At 35.7% G+C, this 18,321-nt stretch overlaps 1 protein-coding gene across 1 annotated transcript in view; it reads right to left on the reverse strand.

The window, feature by feature from the left end:
* LOC126890247 (otoferlin-like) overlaps positions 1-15,540 on the reverse strand; it is a 34,452-nt gene extending 18,912 nt beyond the window's left edge. Inside the window, exons 1-3 of the mRNA XM_050659103.1 lie at positions 15,461-15,540; positions 8,544-8,825; positions 673-911 (exon numbers count right to left, since the gene is read on the reverse strand). Of these exons, the coding sequence (XP_050515060.1) occupies positions 673-911; positions 8,544-8,825; positions 15,461-15,540 (601 nt within the window). The remainder of the gene's footprint in view (positions 1-672; positions 912-8,543; positions 8,826-15,460) is intronic.
* Positions 15,541-18,321: the final 2,781 nt, after the last annotated feature.

The raw sequence follows: 18,321 nt of genomic DNA on the forward strand, positions 1-18,321 counted from the left end.
CGAAGTGTTCCATCGTTTGTCGGTAATTGAGCACGGTTCAAAAGGAAGTCAGAAGCTGAAGCCCTTCCAACTCGGCTGTGGCTGATACGGTCAGTACCGTGGTAATTTTGTGGTCAAACGACGTTGTGTTGGAATTTCTATCATTGTATGAATTAACTAACTTACTAAAATTTCTACTGCCAACACTGGTGGTGTACCCTAAATACTAGACGAGGCAGGCATGGTCCGACCGATTTTATCAAAAAGTAAATATTTATTAATGTATAAACATTCTCAATTTCTTTGCAAAACGAAAATGCAGCAGCTGCATAATACTCTGGTTAAATCGGAGAGTGCAGGAAGAGTCTATACCGGTTTCGGAGATCTTTTTCCCCTCATCAGTAAACCCATATCCTCTTCTCTCCGCTTTAACCATTTACCATAGCTTGGGCCTTCCCGAATTGCAAAGAAAGAAATGTCACGGATGAACTAGGGATTAAATATTTATTATTTATTAATTTCACAGTAACGTGGGGTGTCAACCGCGCTCTCTTTTCATTATTATACATTTTCTATTTCCCCTTATCGACGTAAACTGGTGAAGTGTGCCATGCCACACTCCATTGGATCCCGGCTTAGTAAGTGCACTGACAAAAAATATCAGTAAAAAAAATTTAGAAACGTAAGACATACCTAAAAAATCATCAGCTGAAAAATGATCCGCATCCCAAACTTGTAACTCTAATCTCGCCGGAATTTTACATTCAGTCTCGTCCCAAGAGAAAAGCGATTCCTTCCGTGATATTACAATTTTTTGTTCTGCTACTAGGTAGTCAAATGGATAGATAAATCTCCAGTTAAAGTTACCCTCGCCAGTTAAAGAACGGTAATGGATATCTGTACATTGACAGTCTTCTGGACCCTTTAACCATCTTTAATAACAAAAAATAAATTTTAGTTAGATATCTAATTCTTAAATTGTTAATCTAGCTAGACTTAGACCATGAATTTAAAAATTTGACGACAAAAATAATAAATAATATAAAACCTTTTAATATTATAAACAAATTTAGTATTTTTGTTGGGAATAAACCAAAATTTTACTTTAACATTAAGTTTATTTCACGTTTCGATTTCCACTTCGGAAATCGTTCTAAAAATACAAAACATTATAAATTAAATAAACAAATTTTGTTCTGGTTGCTTGGCTTGGTAAAAAATGCTTTTACTAATTTAATTTTATCTGGTTCATTCATATTTACTTGAGTTATAATCCTGGGAAGACTTTATTAGAAGATAGTTTATTTGATTATATGCAATCAACTTTAACTTAAGAATATCCGTCAGAAAAATATTTAATAGCATGTGATTTGTCTTTAAAAAGACAATCACATGCAATGATGACAGTAAAATTCTCGTGTTAGTGATTCCATAGTAAATCACGAGGAAAAAACCAGGAAGAAAACCTCATGATACTTCTGATACTATCCCGACGTGGTAAGTATTTAGTCTTAAATTCAGTTTACTGTCAAAATTAACACCAAACTCTGATTTTACATGTATGTTATTTTAAAATATACAGGGTGATTGACTAGTAGGGTAAAGCTCAATAGCTCCGCTATAGTAATAGATAACAATAAAAGTTAATAACAAAAATTTTAGCCACCTTTGAGCTTCACTTTACAAAATTAGTTAGAATGTTACAGGGTGTTCGATAACACAGTGGCAGACCTAACTTATGTTTTTTTAATTGGAACACCCTATATTTTATTTTAAATTCGAAATCCTGTTAACTTCTCCATCACAAAAATATAAAGGTTTGTTATGTTATACAGGGTATTTACAAAGTTATAACCAATTTTATATGAAAATCGTAACAAGTTCAACTCCCTGTATAAATAAAAATAAGCAAAACAACAATGAAAAAAAGACTAAGTTTTCACTCTAATGGCATATAAAACAACATAAAGCAAGAAACCCATTATGAAAGGCCGGCACGGCACATCCCGGCCCGGCACAGGACAGTCCAAATTCATTTGTATAATTTTAAATGCAACGTAACCCATTATGAGCGGCCGGCTCGGCCCGGCACAGGCCAGCACGCAAACGGAACGGCCAAAATTCTCCGAGGAGAATAAAATCCGTTGAAGTCGAACGGCCTGAACGGCCAGTCGGCGCCAGTGCGTCATAATTGTTGGTAATAAGCAGATATATTGTTGATTTTTTAATTGAAAGCGCGTTGTTTCTAAAATAATATGGACGAACTTTTCATTGAGAGTGTCAGAGAATACCCATTTTTGTATGATGCATCGGACTCAAGTTATCATGATAGTAAGAAAAAGGACAATACATGGGTACAAATATCCGAAAATTTTGATCAATGGACAGGTACGTACATTATCTTTTAACCATAGATTCGTTTTTTTAACATGATACATATTCTTTAAAATTGTGTAGTTTATGTCTTTTAAAAACTTTTATTTTACGATAGTTTTTAAAATATATGATCATTTTTCCGGTGCCGGCCGTTACAAATGGGTTATTGGACGTGCCGGCCTGTGCTGTGCCGTGCCGGGCATTCATAATGGGTTTCTTGCTTAATGCTATTCTACACCCCACCAGAATGAAAACAATGAGAACCTTCTCTGGTTACACCTCCGAGGCTTCTACAATTTGCAAGCCATACGGATGCTGAGACTAAGGAAGATGAGGGAATTCTACAATTTACAATTCACGTCCCATCTGCTCAGCGCGGTAAAGTTCCAACGAGAATGGTTCCCTTCATACTCCACACAGAGTAAATGTAAATCAAAAATGAATAACCATTTTCAATTTCGTTGCAAAACGAAAACACAGCCGAACCATATTCTAGTGCAATCAGAGAGTGCTGCAAGCACCCCTACCGGTTTCGAAACTTATTAGTCTCTCATCAGGAGGCACATATGCTGCCCTCCCTGATCCAACCAAAACAAACCCCAGCGTGCAGTCCCGGATTGCAACGAACGAAATGGCATAGATGCCCTAGCGGCAACTGCTAGCAAAGCAGGCAAGCTTTGCTAGCAAAGCAAAGCAGTTGCCGCTAGGCAACAGGATTTCGAATATAAAATAAAATATAGGGTGTTCCATTTAAAAAAACATAAGTTAGGTCTGCCACTGTGTTATCGAACACCCTGTAACATTATAACTAATTTTGTAATGTGAAGCTCAAAGGTGGCTAAAATTTTTGTTATTAACTTTTATTGGTATCTATTACTGTAGCGGAGCTATTGAGCTTTACCCTACTAATCAATCACCCTGTATATGCCGTATCTTCGATATGATATTCATTTATTAATCGTGGTATTTTCTTTCAAAGTAGGTACATATGCGTCAATTTTTGTTTTTTTACATTTTCTGGCTTTGATTTAGGAACCTCAGCTTCACATTTAAGTAAAATCCGAGACACATTCATAAAAATTTCATCATTATTTTTGCACAATAAATAATTTTCTACGTCCCTCACTTTTGCACACACTTTGCTCATATTACATAAAGGGGATTTTGGAGTTTCAGATTCGTCCACATCACTATTTTCAGAATTGTCTTTTTTATCATTATCGCGCAGTTCTTCAACAATGGCCGTAATACTGAAGTTAGGGTTCTCGGTAGATATAGCATTGTCAATGGAAGCAAATTCATCCAAATCTAAAATTTCGTTATAGACAAGGCGAAAACGGCGGGTTCGAAGGGAAAAATATTACCATGAGATTTTTTTGCATAATCACATTCGTGAGACATCCCAGAATAAGGTTCAAGAAGTCGCCCACGTGAAAAGTGGGCCAATTTTTTTTTAACAATTTTTTTTTAATCAAATTGCAAGAACCAATATTTTAGGCCCAAACAATTTTTTTTTTAATTTTTTGGACTATTCTGGATAAAAAAAGATCTCTTATAATTTTTCTCTTAAGTTGATCGTTTTCGACTTATAAGCAATTTAAAATTGAAAAAAACGAAAAATGGCGATTTTCAAGGCTTAATAACTCGGTTAAAAGTTATTATTATGAAAGTCAATATATGACTAAATCAAAGTTTAAAGTCCCTCCTACAAGATCGTGAAAAAATTTTTGTCATTACTTTATTACTAACCTGTTATTTTTAAGTAATAATAATAAGCCCCATGCACGTGTGCGGCGTCTGTAAATGCTGAGTGCAAGAGAGAAGCCATTCCAGCAGTCCAATTATGCATCTTACTCGCACTTACATTTACAACCGCGTCAATACGATCTAACCGCTCATTTTTATTAATTAAAAATAGGAGCTTAGTAGTAAATTAATGACACAGATTTCTTCAGGATCATGTAGCGGAGACTTTAAACTTTGATTTAGTCACTTTCTGACTTTCATAATAATAATTTTTAACCGAGTTATTAAGTCTTAAAAATGGCCATTTTCGCGTTTTTCAAATTTTAAATTGCTTATAACTCGAAAAAGATCAACTTCAGAGAAAAATTATAAGAGACCTTTTTTGTCCAGAATGGTGCAAAAAACCTAAAAAAAATTAGTCCGTGCCAAAAACCTTGATTTTTGCAATTTGATTAAAAAAAATTGTTAAAAAAAAATTGACCCACTTTTCACATGGGCGACTTCTTGAACCTTATTCTGGGATGTCTCACGAATGTGATTATGCAAAAATATCTCATGGGAATGTTTTTCCCAACGAACCCGCCGTTTCCGCCTTGTCTATTACGGACTGTAGGAACGAGATGGGCAAGGGGTATATTGTTCTCTTCAACAAAATGTGGATCTCCTTGGATAACATCAGCGAAGTCGGCTTTGGAAAAATAATTTCTTACTGTATCAGGAGATATTTTTTTCCAAGCAACTGTAATCCAGATTCATTGGATAAATTTACGTTTTTTTCGCAGTTCTCGAAATCGCATCCACTGTTAATAAATGCCAGAAATCTTTTAATAAAAATATTTGGTAAATTAATTTGAAATTCTGAATTATTTCTTGATCAAAGGGCTGACAATGTCAAGTGGTATTGAGTGACAGGAAGACTATTTTAACATTTTCTAATGGAACTTTAGAATGTGACGTGGCATTATCCATGACAAGAAGCACTTTTCTATTTTGTTTTTTCATTTTATTGTCAAATTTATGCAGCCGTCTGGCTATAATTTCTGTTATCATCTAAGTATTTTTGTTAGAAACCCATTCTAAGGGCAATTTGTCAAGATGACTACCCTTAAAACAGCAGGTATTTTTACTTTTTTCAATTACTAATAGATCTTATTTTAACACTTCCCTATTTGTACGTAGCAAAATAGACAACCGTTATTTTGCTCCCTGCACATTTTTGATTTTTTAATACGAATGTCTTGTTAGGCATGGCTCGGTCATAATGCTCTGTTTCGTCAGCATTGTATACATCTCGTGGAGAATAATTCCTTAATATCAATGGTAACTTGGTTTTCCAGCCCTCTATGTCGTCCAAATTAACCTCTGCAGACTCACCACACATTGATTTAAACGATGTATTGTGACTATTGCAGAAACGGAATGGAATGAGTGCTGAGGGCGCAAAAGTTTTTATTACAAAAACCTGGCAAAAGACAATAAAGTGTATTTAATATGGGTGCCGGGTCATGAAGGGGTGCATGGGAATGAACGAGCATATTATATGTTGGCAAAACAAGGCTCGAGAGAAACTTTTGAAGTCCCAGAACCTTTCTGGGGCATTACTAAAGATTCTACGAAAAGCAAGGGTCACAAATGGCTGGTAAGGAATAATCAAAAGAAATCGAGTGCCACTCAAAGGCAAATCCAGACTTAAAATATAATCAAGAATATTGATAAAAAACTCTCGAACCATTTGATGAACCTCAATAAACGAGAGATCAAAACGGTCACTGAAATGGTGAATGGACATTCTATCTCTCTCTTGTAGTTTCCCCATTACTGAGGATCGTGATTTCTTCCAATATTCCTAACAATGTTTCTCCACTGGTCTCTATCTTCAGCTGCTCTAAGAGCTTCGCAGAATGAGTTTCGAGCTGAATTCTTTATTTGGTTGGACCATCTAGTTGGTGATCGTCCTCTTGATCAGCTTGATCTTCTCCCCGGAACGTTTCCAGAAACAATTAATCTCTCCAAACTGTCGTCACCTCTGCGAACCACGTGACCAAAGAATTGTTGTATTTGCTGCAGACATATTGTGGACAGCCTTTTTTTATTCTTGAGTTGGTTTAGAATGGAAACGTCCGTCCTATGAGCTCTCCAAGGTATGCGCAGCATTCTTCTCCAGCACCACATCTCAAATGCATTAATTTTTTTGGCGCTTGCATGCGCGAAGAGTCCAAGTCTCTGCTCCGTATAAAAATATTGAAAATACAAGGGCGTTCACCTGTTTCATCTTGATATTTTGAGAGATAGATCTGTCTTTCCAAACTTTAGTTAGGCGACTCATCGCATTTTTTGCCATATCAATACGTCTCCGAACTTCTGCTTCACAATGTTACATTTCTGTAACATGTTAGTCAGTTGAATAGTGTCGAATCTGTCGATCACCATTATTTTTATCTTAGCTTTATTGATTTTCAGACCAACTTTATTGCTTTCGTACTCAACTCTTCGCAGGAGATCAAACATTTCTTGCTCATTTGCTGCTATAAGTGTAGTGTCATCAGCAAATCTTAAATTTGAGATTTTCCTACCAGCTACTGTTACTCCACCGGCCCATCCTTCTAAAACCATTCTCATGAACTGTTCACCATAAATGTTAAATAAGTCAGGTGACAACACGCGTCCTTGTCTAACACCTCTCTCGGTCTTGAATTGGTTTGAGAACTTCTGATCTAGTCGTACTGTCGCAATATTGGACTGGTACAGATTTATGATAAGTGTCACCAGGTGCATTGGTGTGCCCATTTCTATTAAAATTGACCACAAATTTATCCAGCTTACACAATCAAATGCCTTTTGGTAGTCAACGAAGCATATAATCATAGGTACTTGAAATTCTCTAGACTTTTCAATGAGTTGTCTCAGGTTCAGGATTTGTTCCCTTGTACTTTTACCCTTTACAAACCCCGCTTGTTCCTCAGGTATTTGGTAATGTAAATAGGTTTTTAATCTGTTTTTAATGATATGCAACAAGATTTTACTAGCATGTGTTATTAGTGACACTGTGCGGTAGTTTTCACATCTGGTAGTAGTTCCTAGGGCTTACAATACCGAGCCAAAACCTCAATACCGGTATTTGGTATTTCAAATTTCAAATACCGGGATCCCGGTAGTAAAACCGGTATTACGAATAAAAAATATACACGATATATTTATAGTATCCTCAGTTGTTATATCAACTTGTTATTAGATAATATAATATATGAAACCTATTAAATTTTGTTTTGAAGTGTGTAGATGTTGTTTATAACATTACATAAAGAGTAGGAATAGATAGATACAAAAAAGGTGCAAATAGAAAAACTGTATATTTGATTCTAGGATAAATTTTGCATATAATAAGATAGTACTTTTACTTATGATTTGCTATTTGTAAATTAATTTAACTTTAAAATATATTAATACAAAAATTAACTTATTCTGACAAATATTTTATATGGATTACTCTGTATTTAGACCGCTATATATTTTCAATTATTATTAATAATTTAAAAAATGAGTGAGCCTAATTTATACACCACAATACACAAAAAAAATGAAAAATAGATCTGAAAATGTAAAAAGAATTCTGATTAATAAATCTTACGGCTTATTTATAAAATAAAGTAGTCTAATTTTAAATATGTAATAATTTTTATATAACTCATTTTATGTATTTGTATAGACAAAATTTAATAATTTGGTTGTAGAAGCTGATATAACCCTTCGCCTTAAATTAACGACATTCACGCTTTTAGAAAGCGCTATACTTGACTTGTATGTGTAATAAAAGTGTTTAATAAATATTTTTTACAATGTAATTGGTTGTTTATCTTCAAAAATAATTTCTTGTAATAGCAAAAAATATTTTAGAAGAAAGTTTATTGTGCATCAATTCACTTTTTATAAATTAAGCTAATGCCGAAATACCGGTATTTTTATTATAAATACCGGTATCGAATACCGGACACAAATCGTCCGGGATCCCGGTATTCGGGATCCCGAAATCCCGGTATTGTAAGCCCTAGTAGTTCCCTTTTTGTGTAGCGGTATATAAATTGAGGTAGACTAATCAGATGGCCATTTTCCTGAATTCCAAACAGCGACACAGATAGAATGGATGATATGTAATCCTTTGTCACCTAGTAACTGTAGAATTTCACATAATGGACATTGCCGTTTAAGAAACCGTTTGCCGTTTTATATAAACTAGGTAAGGCAGGAATTCACTGGTCAACTGAGGTTTGAACCAGAAAAGATCCTAAAACTACCAATAAGAAAACTGTTGGCCTTCGTTGAGGCCACAGAACTTAATAAAAATTTAAGGAAAAAAGCAAGGTATGATACAAAAGCCTTACGACTAAGTGCCAGAGACTAACGAGTCTCGCATGATTTAAGTAGATTTAAGAAGAAAAACTTACCCTTTAACATATATATCAGACATTTTTTCTCCAGTAAAAAAGGCATCATCTTCTAGAACAACATCGTCTGTGTTCCAAATGATTATACGCAATTCATAACTTTTGGGTTTTCTTGGCGAAATATCTATTGGCGGTCCAGGAAGGGGCATATCCATGGGAAACATATCTACCCACATTTCTAATTTTCCTTGTTCTATTCCAGGTTTGTCTGGGTTATACAACGGTCTCGTTTCAACATGTTCGGGTACCAAAGGGCATCCAATTTTTGGAAACTCGTACCACCTATAATATAGAAAATTATTGTAATTATACAAGTGTTCAAAGACAATAATAATAAAGTATCTACCTGCATATACAAATGACTCTATACAAGTGGTTTGTCTATAGTCAATACACGGGCCTAGGACGTTTCATCGCCGCCAGTTCATAGCCGCTCTTTCGATGCCGCCAATTCATCGCCGGCCGATTCATCGCCGGCCGATTCATCACCAGTCAGTTAATCGCTAACTGATTTATTTCCGAATTTCCGACCAATTTCCGACAGTTACATTTATTATTTATTTTTAATATTAATTAGGAATTCTAGGAAATGACCTAACCTAACCTAACCCAACCTAACACTACATAAATTTGAACATATATATTTCTACAAAGGCCATTTAACACTACAAATTTAGTACTATTTAGTATAAAATTTAGGGAAGTAGAAATAGAACAGTAAATATAATATTATTTTTTATCTTTTTAATTGTCAAGTTTTAAACTGAATTTAACGTCGTGTCGTGTTATCTCCCATATAGCCCAGTAAATGAACGGGAAATTCGGCGATACCGTGTAATTTTCAGGGGCAACTCCGAATTGCATGAAAATTTGGATTTAAGTTCTACTTACCCTCCACTTCAAAGTTGAAATTGTGCCGTTGGTTGCTTTTACTTGGGGGGTGACAGTCACCCCTTCTGGGGGTGAAAAAACATACGTTCAAGATAAGACCGGAAATGGATAAATTGACTGATTTTAAGCAACTTTTGTTCTATCGAGTTTTTTACGTAAGTCAATACTTTTTGAGTTATTTGCCATTGAAAATGTTGATTTTTCGACAAAAAAAAACTACGTTTTCTGACGGTTTTTCGCAAATAACTCAAAAAGTAAATATTTTATCGAAAAAAATATTCTTAGCAAAAGTGTAGCTTATAAAAAACCCAAAAAAATGGTGTATCAGTAAAGTCTATCAATTAAATAAAAACAAAGTTGTAGCTCATGAAAAATACGTCCGTATTCGTCTAATTCCAAATCGAATATTTCAATCTGAAATCACCAAAAAATTAAGTACTTTTCGGGAAAAACCCATTTAAACTTTTTTAAAGTGTTTATAAAAAGCTTTGTTTTAATTGTTAACAAAAGTTTTAGCATTAAAAATAAGCGAGTTACGCTCAAAAAAAGTTGGCCCTCTTTTTTTTTGTAAAAAATCATGAAAATCTCGCCGTGTTTAGCTCCCCAAATGAAATTAATCGCTACCGCTTTACAAACAATTTACTTACCTATCTATTTTTTATATGATCTGTCAGTCTCACCGGTTTAAAGTGTTAATTTTTGAAAGGGTTATAATTGAGAAAGCTTGAATGCAGGCCTGGCGACAAGGGGGGAACCGGGGTGTTTCCTCCCGGGCCCGGAGTTTTCAAAGGGGCCCGGATTTTTAAATCCATTAAGTTTGATATCTTAAGTGCTAGCAATAATGCCATTCAGATACTATGCGCGGGCGAGCGGACAGGCGAGAGCGATAGAGAGAGAAAGAGAGAAAGAGACACCTAATGCCTGCCTTGCCTGCCTTGCCTGCTGGTCGCTTGCTTCTTTCTTTCTTCGATCAGACTCTCGCACGAATAGATGTACCTGTAAGTGTTCCTTTCCACTGTTGCACGCAGGAGCGGCATAATAATTTTCTTCTTGGCGTAGAGCTCATTAATTCGGTAAGTTCATAATATGTATTATTATTTTTGTGTGTATGTGGTTAGCCCAATATTTCGTATATATGTTAATGAGTGCAAGCAATAAATAACAGAATCCGAAAGCTCGTTTCTATATATTGCGATGCATGTCTACTAGTACTAGTCGAAAAAAAAATAGGTATACGGGGAAGATTAAGATGTACAATAAAAAGTATAGTTACAGTTGAAATTTAATGCCATGTAATTCTTTCAAAAAGTGATAATGAACAAGACTTTTGTAATAATTAATCTCGAAGATTAGTTAATGTTGGCGTTATATGCCATTTTCCTATTTTACGACGAGATACTTTTATGTAATCTTGTGCATTGTTTATTATAGGAGCTTAGTTCAGAAATATCAATTCTAGAGAAATCTATTGAGCGACTCCTATTCATTAAGTTCATAACTGTAATAAATTAATCGTTTGATATAATCGGTATTTTTGGGCAAGACGAAAATTCAATAATTATAGTTACACACTAACTACACTTGGCCATAGAAGTAGATGTTGAGCAGATCGGCTATTGCCGAAGAGCGTCGATTGCAACAACTCTTTGTTTGGCACCTAAATTTATCTATATCACTGAAGATAGGTAACCCATTCGTTCTTCACATTTTTTTGTTTGTTTTTAGATTAACAGTGTATCATCATAAATCTGGTGCACAAAAACGCAAGCAACGTGTCGAACGTGATCAAAAACGAATAAATTCACAAAAAGGACAAGGTAAACTCTCCAATTTTAATTTCGTACCAAAAATCATTTCTTTACCAAACAACAAAACCGATCCTGAGCAACACAGTACATCTTACGCTTCTCCCACAAATACTCCACTCTGTAAACAATCTGAGGAACCCCAGAGTCTGCGGAGAAAACTGAGGAATTATTCAATGACAGCGTCAATGCGCTTTTGACACCTCCAAAGCCCGTGTTGAATGAACAGTCGAAATCTCAAAATAATAAGAAGCTTAACAATTACGATATTGGCACCGCAACCACAGAATTCATAAGTTCTCAATTAGTTGAAGAAATAATTCACCGATGTCATGAAGAACTGCCAGAAGTTTTTCCGCGTGATAAGTTAAATGAGCCCTTTCCTAATTCACTGTTGCACAAGATTTTACCAAATGGCGAAAAGGTTAAACGTGACTGGTTAGTCTGGAGCCGTAGTATGTGTTCCTTTCATTGTCTGCCATGTCGTTTATTTAGTACTACTTACTTCCTTAAATCGTTCGCATCCTTGTGAACCAGGTGGATATTCGAAAAACCAAGCGTGGAAAAAGTTGTACGAAAAGTTAAAACTACATGAAAATAGCAAAGACCATATGCAGTGTTACGTTAAGTGGCGTGAGGTACAAATGCGGAGTCACAGTGAGTCTACCATCAATCACCTTTTGTGCGAACAAATTAGTGCTGAAAGTTCAAAATGGCGCGAAATTCTAACTAGAATATTAGATACTATATTGTTTTTGGAGGAAAGAGGTCTCGCTTTAAGGGGAGAAAGCCATCTCATTGGTGACCGAAACAATGGCAATTTTCTAGGAATTCTAGAACTTATAAGCCACTACGATCCACTACTACGTGGACATTTAGAAAGAGTGAAACTTTCCCAAAATCAACATAAACGTCTTCAGGTTCACTATCTTTCACCCGACATTCAGAATGAATTTATTCAATTGTGCACTGATCATGTACGATTAGTTATCTTAAAAGAGCGAGAGAAAGCTAAATATTACACGATAATTGTTGACGCAACAACCGATTCATCTCACGTTGAACAAACCACTTTTATTTTAAGATACCTCGACTTTGACATTGATAAGAAAGCATTCAAAATACAAGAGCGTTTTTTGAATTTTGTTGATTGTAATCAAAAAACAGGCGAAGCAATCGCGAAGTTGATCTGTGAAACGTTAAGAAAATATGAAATTCCCCTATCAGAGTGTCGGGGACAAGGTTATGATAATGGTAAAAATATAAGTGGCGAATATAAAGGAGCGCAAAGTCATATACTTCGTGAGAATCCTCAGGCCGCCTATTCACCCTGCGGAGCTCATAGTTTGAAATTGTCTGGAGTAGATTCAGCTGAGTGTTGTCCTAAAGCGATTACATTTTTTGGTGTGATACAAAAATGTTTCAATATTTTTAGTAGTAGCCCACAGCGTTGGGAAATTCTAAAAAGTAAAATACCCTGCTCACTCCATCGTTTATCGGAGACAAGGTGGTCTGCTAGAATTGAGGCTGTAAAACCTTTTGCACATCATATATCCGGAATAACAGAGGCATTGCAAAATTTGAAAACGTTAAATTTTACTGCAGAAACTATGAGGGACGTAGATGGCATTTTAAAACACATCAGCGGTTTCGAATGTGTTTTGATGTCTTCAATATGGTCAACGATCTTGAGTTCGATTAATGAAGTAAACCTTGTTCTTCAGTACAGAGATGCTACAATTGATGTCGAAGTAGACAATCTATCGAGTTTGCTCACCGATTTGCAGTTCTTACGCGATCGATGGAGTATAATTTTAGAAGAATGCAAGCTAGTTGCAGGCGGATTAGAGAACACTTCGTCAACATTGTCGTTAGGTAGACACAAGAAAAGGTTAAGAAGATTGACAGACGACGAAACACAAGGAATTTTTCAAACTGACGAAGAAACATAATTCAAAATAAATACATTTTACGTTATCCTAGATTCTGTAATAGCGGGCATCAACAATCGATTTATAGCTGTGAAAAAGTTGAACGAGACTTTCTCTTTCTTGTGGAAATTTCCACTGTTAGATGAAGACCACATACGAAAAAGTGCAAAAAATTTTTTGCAGCAATATCCGACTGACGTAGCTGACGAGTTGTCAAATGAATTGATTCATCTGTCTCACATTCATGGAGCGAATTTCAAAGGTCATACCATGCCTTTCGTTTTGTTAAATGAAATTTATGTTAAGAATCTGGATGTACTCTTTCCTAACATTTGCGTCGCGTTGCGAATTTTTTGTACTTTGCCAGTATCCGTCGCCAGTGCTGAGCGTTCTTTCAGCGTTCTTTCACATTTTCATCGCTCTTGTTCTTCACAAATGCGTGTTGCAGGACTCGCAATGCTTTGCCTAGAATCTGATTTAGCGGGAAAAGTTAATTTCAGTGAAATCATAAATTCGTTCGCTTTAGTAAAAGCACGCAGGGCGTTACTAGAATAAGGTTATAAAATAATGTATATACTTTACTTTACATTGTAATAAAGAATTAATACACGACAAACTGTTTTATCAATTCATTTGGCTCCATTTTATTCGATATCCCACTGTGACAATATGGTTTCATAATTTTAATGGTACATACAGTAAGTTAATAAAATAAATGTCAATTTTTAAGTTATGTAGTAGAACTAAGTGATTGAGAAAATAGGGCCATTTTTACTCAATACAGGCAGGGGCCCTCGAGTCACTTCCCCCGGGCCCGATTTTTCTGTCCACGGCCCTGCTTGAATGAGTCACTAATCACGAGTGTATGCAAATTTTGAACAGCCATATCTTAACCAATTTTTGTCTTACGGAGAAACAAAATGAAACTAGCATATTTATAATAGCAAAACCTAAATTTTTTTACTCTTTAAGATTTTTCTTAATACTTTTTAAGTTATTTTGAAAATGAAATTTTTCAAAAATTTTTAGAATTTTTTTTTACTATAAAACCAAATGTTTTCAGAAATAAGCACTTCAAACCAATGAAACTTACAGATCATATAAACAATACACATACAGTTAAAATAGATGGTAAAGCCAAACCATTAATTTCATTTAGGGTGCTAAATAGAGGGAGGTTTTAACGATTTTTTTTACCAAAAAAAGGGGCCAACTTTTTTTTTCAGTGTAACTCGTTTATTTTTGATGCTGTAAACTTTTGTAAAAAACAAATAATAAGCTTTTTTTCGATACTTTAGAAATGTTAATAAGGTTTTCCCGAAAAACGCTTCTTTCTTCGGTGATTTGGCGTTGAATTATTCGATTTGGAATTAGACGAATAGGAACGTAATTTTCATGAGCTACAACTTTGCTTCTACTCAATTTGTAGACTTTACTGGTACACCATTTTTTTCGTTTTTTTATAGGGTACACTTTTGCTAAAAATATTTTTTTCGATAAAATATTTACTTTTTAAGTTATTTGGGAAAAACGGTCTGAAAACGTAGTTTTTTTGTCGAAAAATCAACATTTTAAATCGCGAATAACTCGAAAAGTATTGACTTACGTAAAAAACTTTATAGAACAAAAGGTGCTTAAAATAAGTCAATTTATCCATTTCCGGCCTTATTTTAAACATGCGATTTTCACCCCCCGAGAAGGGGTAAATGTCACCCCCCAAGTAAAAGCAACCAACGGCACAAATTCAACTTTGAAGTGGAGGGTAGTAGAACCTAAATCCAAATTTTCATCCAATTCGGAGTTGCCCCTGGAAATTACACTCCAAAACGGTCATTTATTGGGCTAATAATACAAAATCAACTGACTAACTGGCGATTAAAAAACGGACGGCGATGAAATGGACTGTCGATGAATCGGCGGCATCGAAACGGCAGCGATGAACCGGCGGCGATGAAACGTCCCATTCCGCAATACACTTATGGCCAAAAAAAGAGAAACACATAGAAGAAAACATATTTTATAAAATATTTATGGAAGTATACATTATAATATTCTTACTATTTGATGCATTATAAACAAATTTGCAACATCATTTTTGTCAATAATCCTCCTTACTCTTCCTTGATTTTTTATACACTCAGTTACTTTCTGGGGCATTGATCAGTTTAATTGGTCTATAATATCATATTGCAGAATACTCATCCAGATTCTTTTTTATCGTATGCCACATGTCTTCAAGTTTGCTGGAGGACGTGGCAATCGATTTAGGTTTCGACATATCATATTTCACAGATGTTCGATGGTTAACAAATCAGCTGATCTTGATGGCCACTCCAAAGTGTCTATACCAGATTCTTGTACGAACTCCATAGTTTCGCGGGCAATATGAGCTCTTGCATTATCGTGTTGAAACGCATTTGGAATGTTTTGTAGGTAGGAAAATAAAACTGGTCACAGTACTTCACCAATACATACATCTTCGAACTGTCAGAGTGCCGTTGTCTTGGTTACCTTTCTGTACGACGTTTAACAGCCAAGTTGATCAAACAAAATGTCTTACCCTTATGCAACCATCAGAGGCACCCAAACAAAAACTAGATTCATCACTGAACCAGACAAAATTCCATTGGCCATTCCAGTTTTGTGGAGCCTTATGCTGTGGTGTTAAAGGTAATACCAAAAGCTCTCAGTCCCATTAAAAATTACAAAAAGTAATTCTTAATTAACTGTTCTTTCTGAGACTACCCTTTTTTACCTGCAACTAAATCAGCTCTTACTTGATGTACATTGTCTCGTCTATTTTTGAGAACAACAAGCCTAAGATGGCGCAAATCACGGCCTTGCAATATTATAAGACATCCAGAACCTCCATGACACAGATAAGTTTCATCATTGGATCAATCCCTCCAAACTCTTAACACCGTTGATGGACTAGCTTCAACACTCACTTCCGTACATCGTAGCTGGCGTTATGGCTGTTTTATTTATTGGAATTATTCAGGCACACAACACACCACGCACTTCTTTCTACTTCATCCATCCTACTCTAATTCTACGGCATCTCTAATTCTATGGCAAGAGAGGTCAAAATAACTTGCAACACCAGCTTGCCAGTCTTATGCCTGGTTGCAACAACAAATCTTAAGTTCCAGCTTAGCCCAACTCAGCTTATAGATAGGGCCTATTTAAGTCTCACTTACATTGCACAATAATTTGCGATTATCTAAGTACTCCACGGGGCGATCCATTATGGGAATTTGAAAATTGATCTAAGACTCAATGGTGCAACGCGTATGTTTCGTAAGCTCAGCGTAAGGCACGTTTTAAGCTAAGATATGTTGGTGCAATGCCGATAATACGTGGACTGTGATTCAACGCAGAAAAGAACATAAAACTAGATACGGAACAAACGATGAATACAGAGCGTTATCGAGAGAAATCAGAAAACAGTGCCGCAAAGATAAAGCTGATTACATCTCTCAAATATGCAGAGAGATAGAGTAACATGGCTGTCGAAATGAACCGAGGGACTTATTCCAGAAGATCAAACTCCTTCCCAGAGAATTTAAACCTCAAACGTGGTCTGTAATAGATAAGGAAGGTAATTTAAAGACCGATACTGATGAAATATTGGAAACATGGCGAAACTACTGTGGCAAGCTATATAAAAATAACGAGGTATCAGCAGAAAATCAGTGGCCTTCTGACTACCCTAGAGAACCTACTGTCTTACTCGCTGAAGTCAAAGATGCAATTAAATCACTAAAGAGAAAGAAATCCCCAGGCATTGATTCAATACCATGTGAAATACTACAGTTACTAGGTGACAAAGGATTACATATCATCCATTCTATCTGTGTCGCTGTTTGGAATTCAGGAAAATGGCCATCTGATTGGTCTACCTCAATTTATATCTCACTACACAAAAAAGGAACTACTACCAGATGTGAAAACTACCGCACGCTGTCACTAATAACACATGCTAGTAAAATATTGTTGCATATCATCAAAAACAGATTAAAAACCTATCTACATTATCAAATACCTCAGGAACAAGCGGGGTTTGTAAAGGGTAAAGGTACAAGGGAACAAATCCTGAACCTGAGACAACTCATTGAAAAGTCTAGAGAGTTTCAAGTACCTATGATTATATGCTTCGTTGACTACCAAAATGCATTTGATTGTGTAAGCTGGATAAATCTGTGGTCAATTTTAAAACAAATGGGCGCACCAATGCACCTGGTGACACTTATTAAAAATCTCTACCAGTCTAATATAGCGACAGTACGACTAGATCACAAGTTCTCAAACCAATTTAAGACCGAGAGAGGTGTTAGGCAAGGATGCGTGTTGTCACCTGACTTATTTAACATTTATGGTGAACATGTCATGAGGATGGTTTTAGAAGGATGGGCCGGTGGAGTAACAGTAGCTGGTAGGAAAATCTCCAATTTAAGATTTGCTGATGATACTACACTTATAGCAGCAAATGAGCAAGAAATGTTTGATCTTCTGCGAAAAGTTGAGTACGAAAGCAATAAAGCTGGTCTGAAAATCAATAAAGCTAAGACAAAAATAATGGTGGTCGGCAGATTTGACACTATTCAACTGACTGACATATTACAGGAATACCAGATAGTAAACACCTTTGTCTATCTCGGGTCTAGTATAACTAACGATGGTAACTGTGAAGCAGAAGTTCGGAGACGTATTGGTATGGCAAAAAATGCGATAAGTCGCCTAACTAAAGTTTGGAAAGACAGATCTATCTCTCAAAATATCAAGATGAGACTGGTGAATGCCCTTTTATTCTCAATATTTCTATACGGAGCAGAGACTTGGACTCTTCGCGCATGCGAGCGCCAAAAAATTGATGCCTTTGAGATGTGGTGTTGGAGAAGAATGCTGCGCATACCTTGGACAGCTCATAGGACAAACGTTTCCATTCTAAACCAACTCAATATTAAAAAAGGCTGTCCTAAATATGTCTGCAACGAATTCTGCAATTCTTTGGTCACGTGGTTCGCAGAGGTGACGATAGTTTGGAGAGATTAATTGTTTCTGGAAACGTTTCGAGGAGAATGGTCCTAGATGGTCTGACCAAATAAAGCATTCAGCTGCGAAGCTCTTAGAGCAGCTGAAGATAGAGAC

Source organism: Diabrotica virgifera, chromosome 8 (assembly GCF_917563875.1).
Source record: "Diabrotica virgifera virgifera chromosome 8, PGI_DIABVI_V3a".
NCBI lineage: Eukaryota > Metazoa > Arthropoda > Insecta > Coleoptera > Chrysomelidae > Diabrotica > Diabrotica virgifera.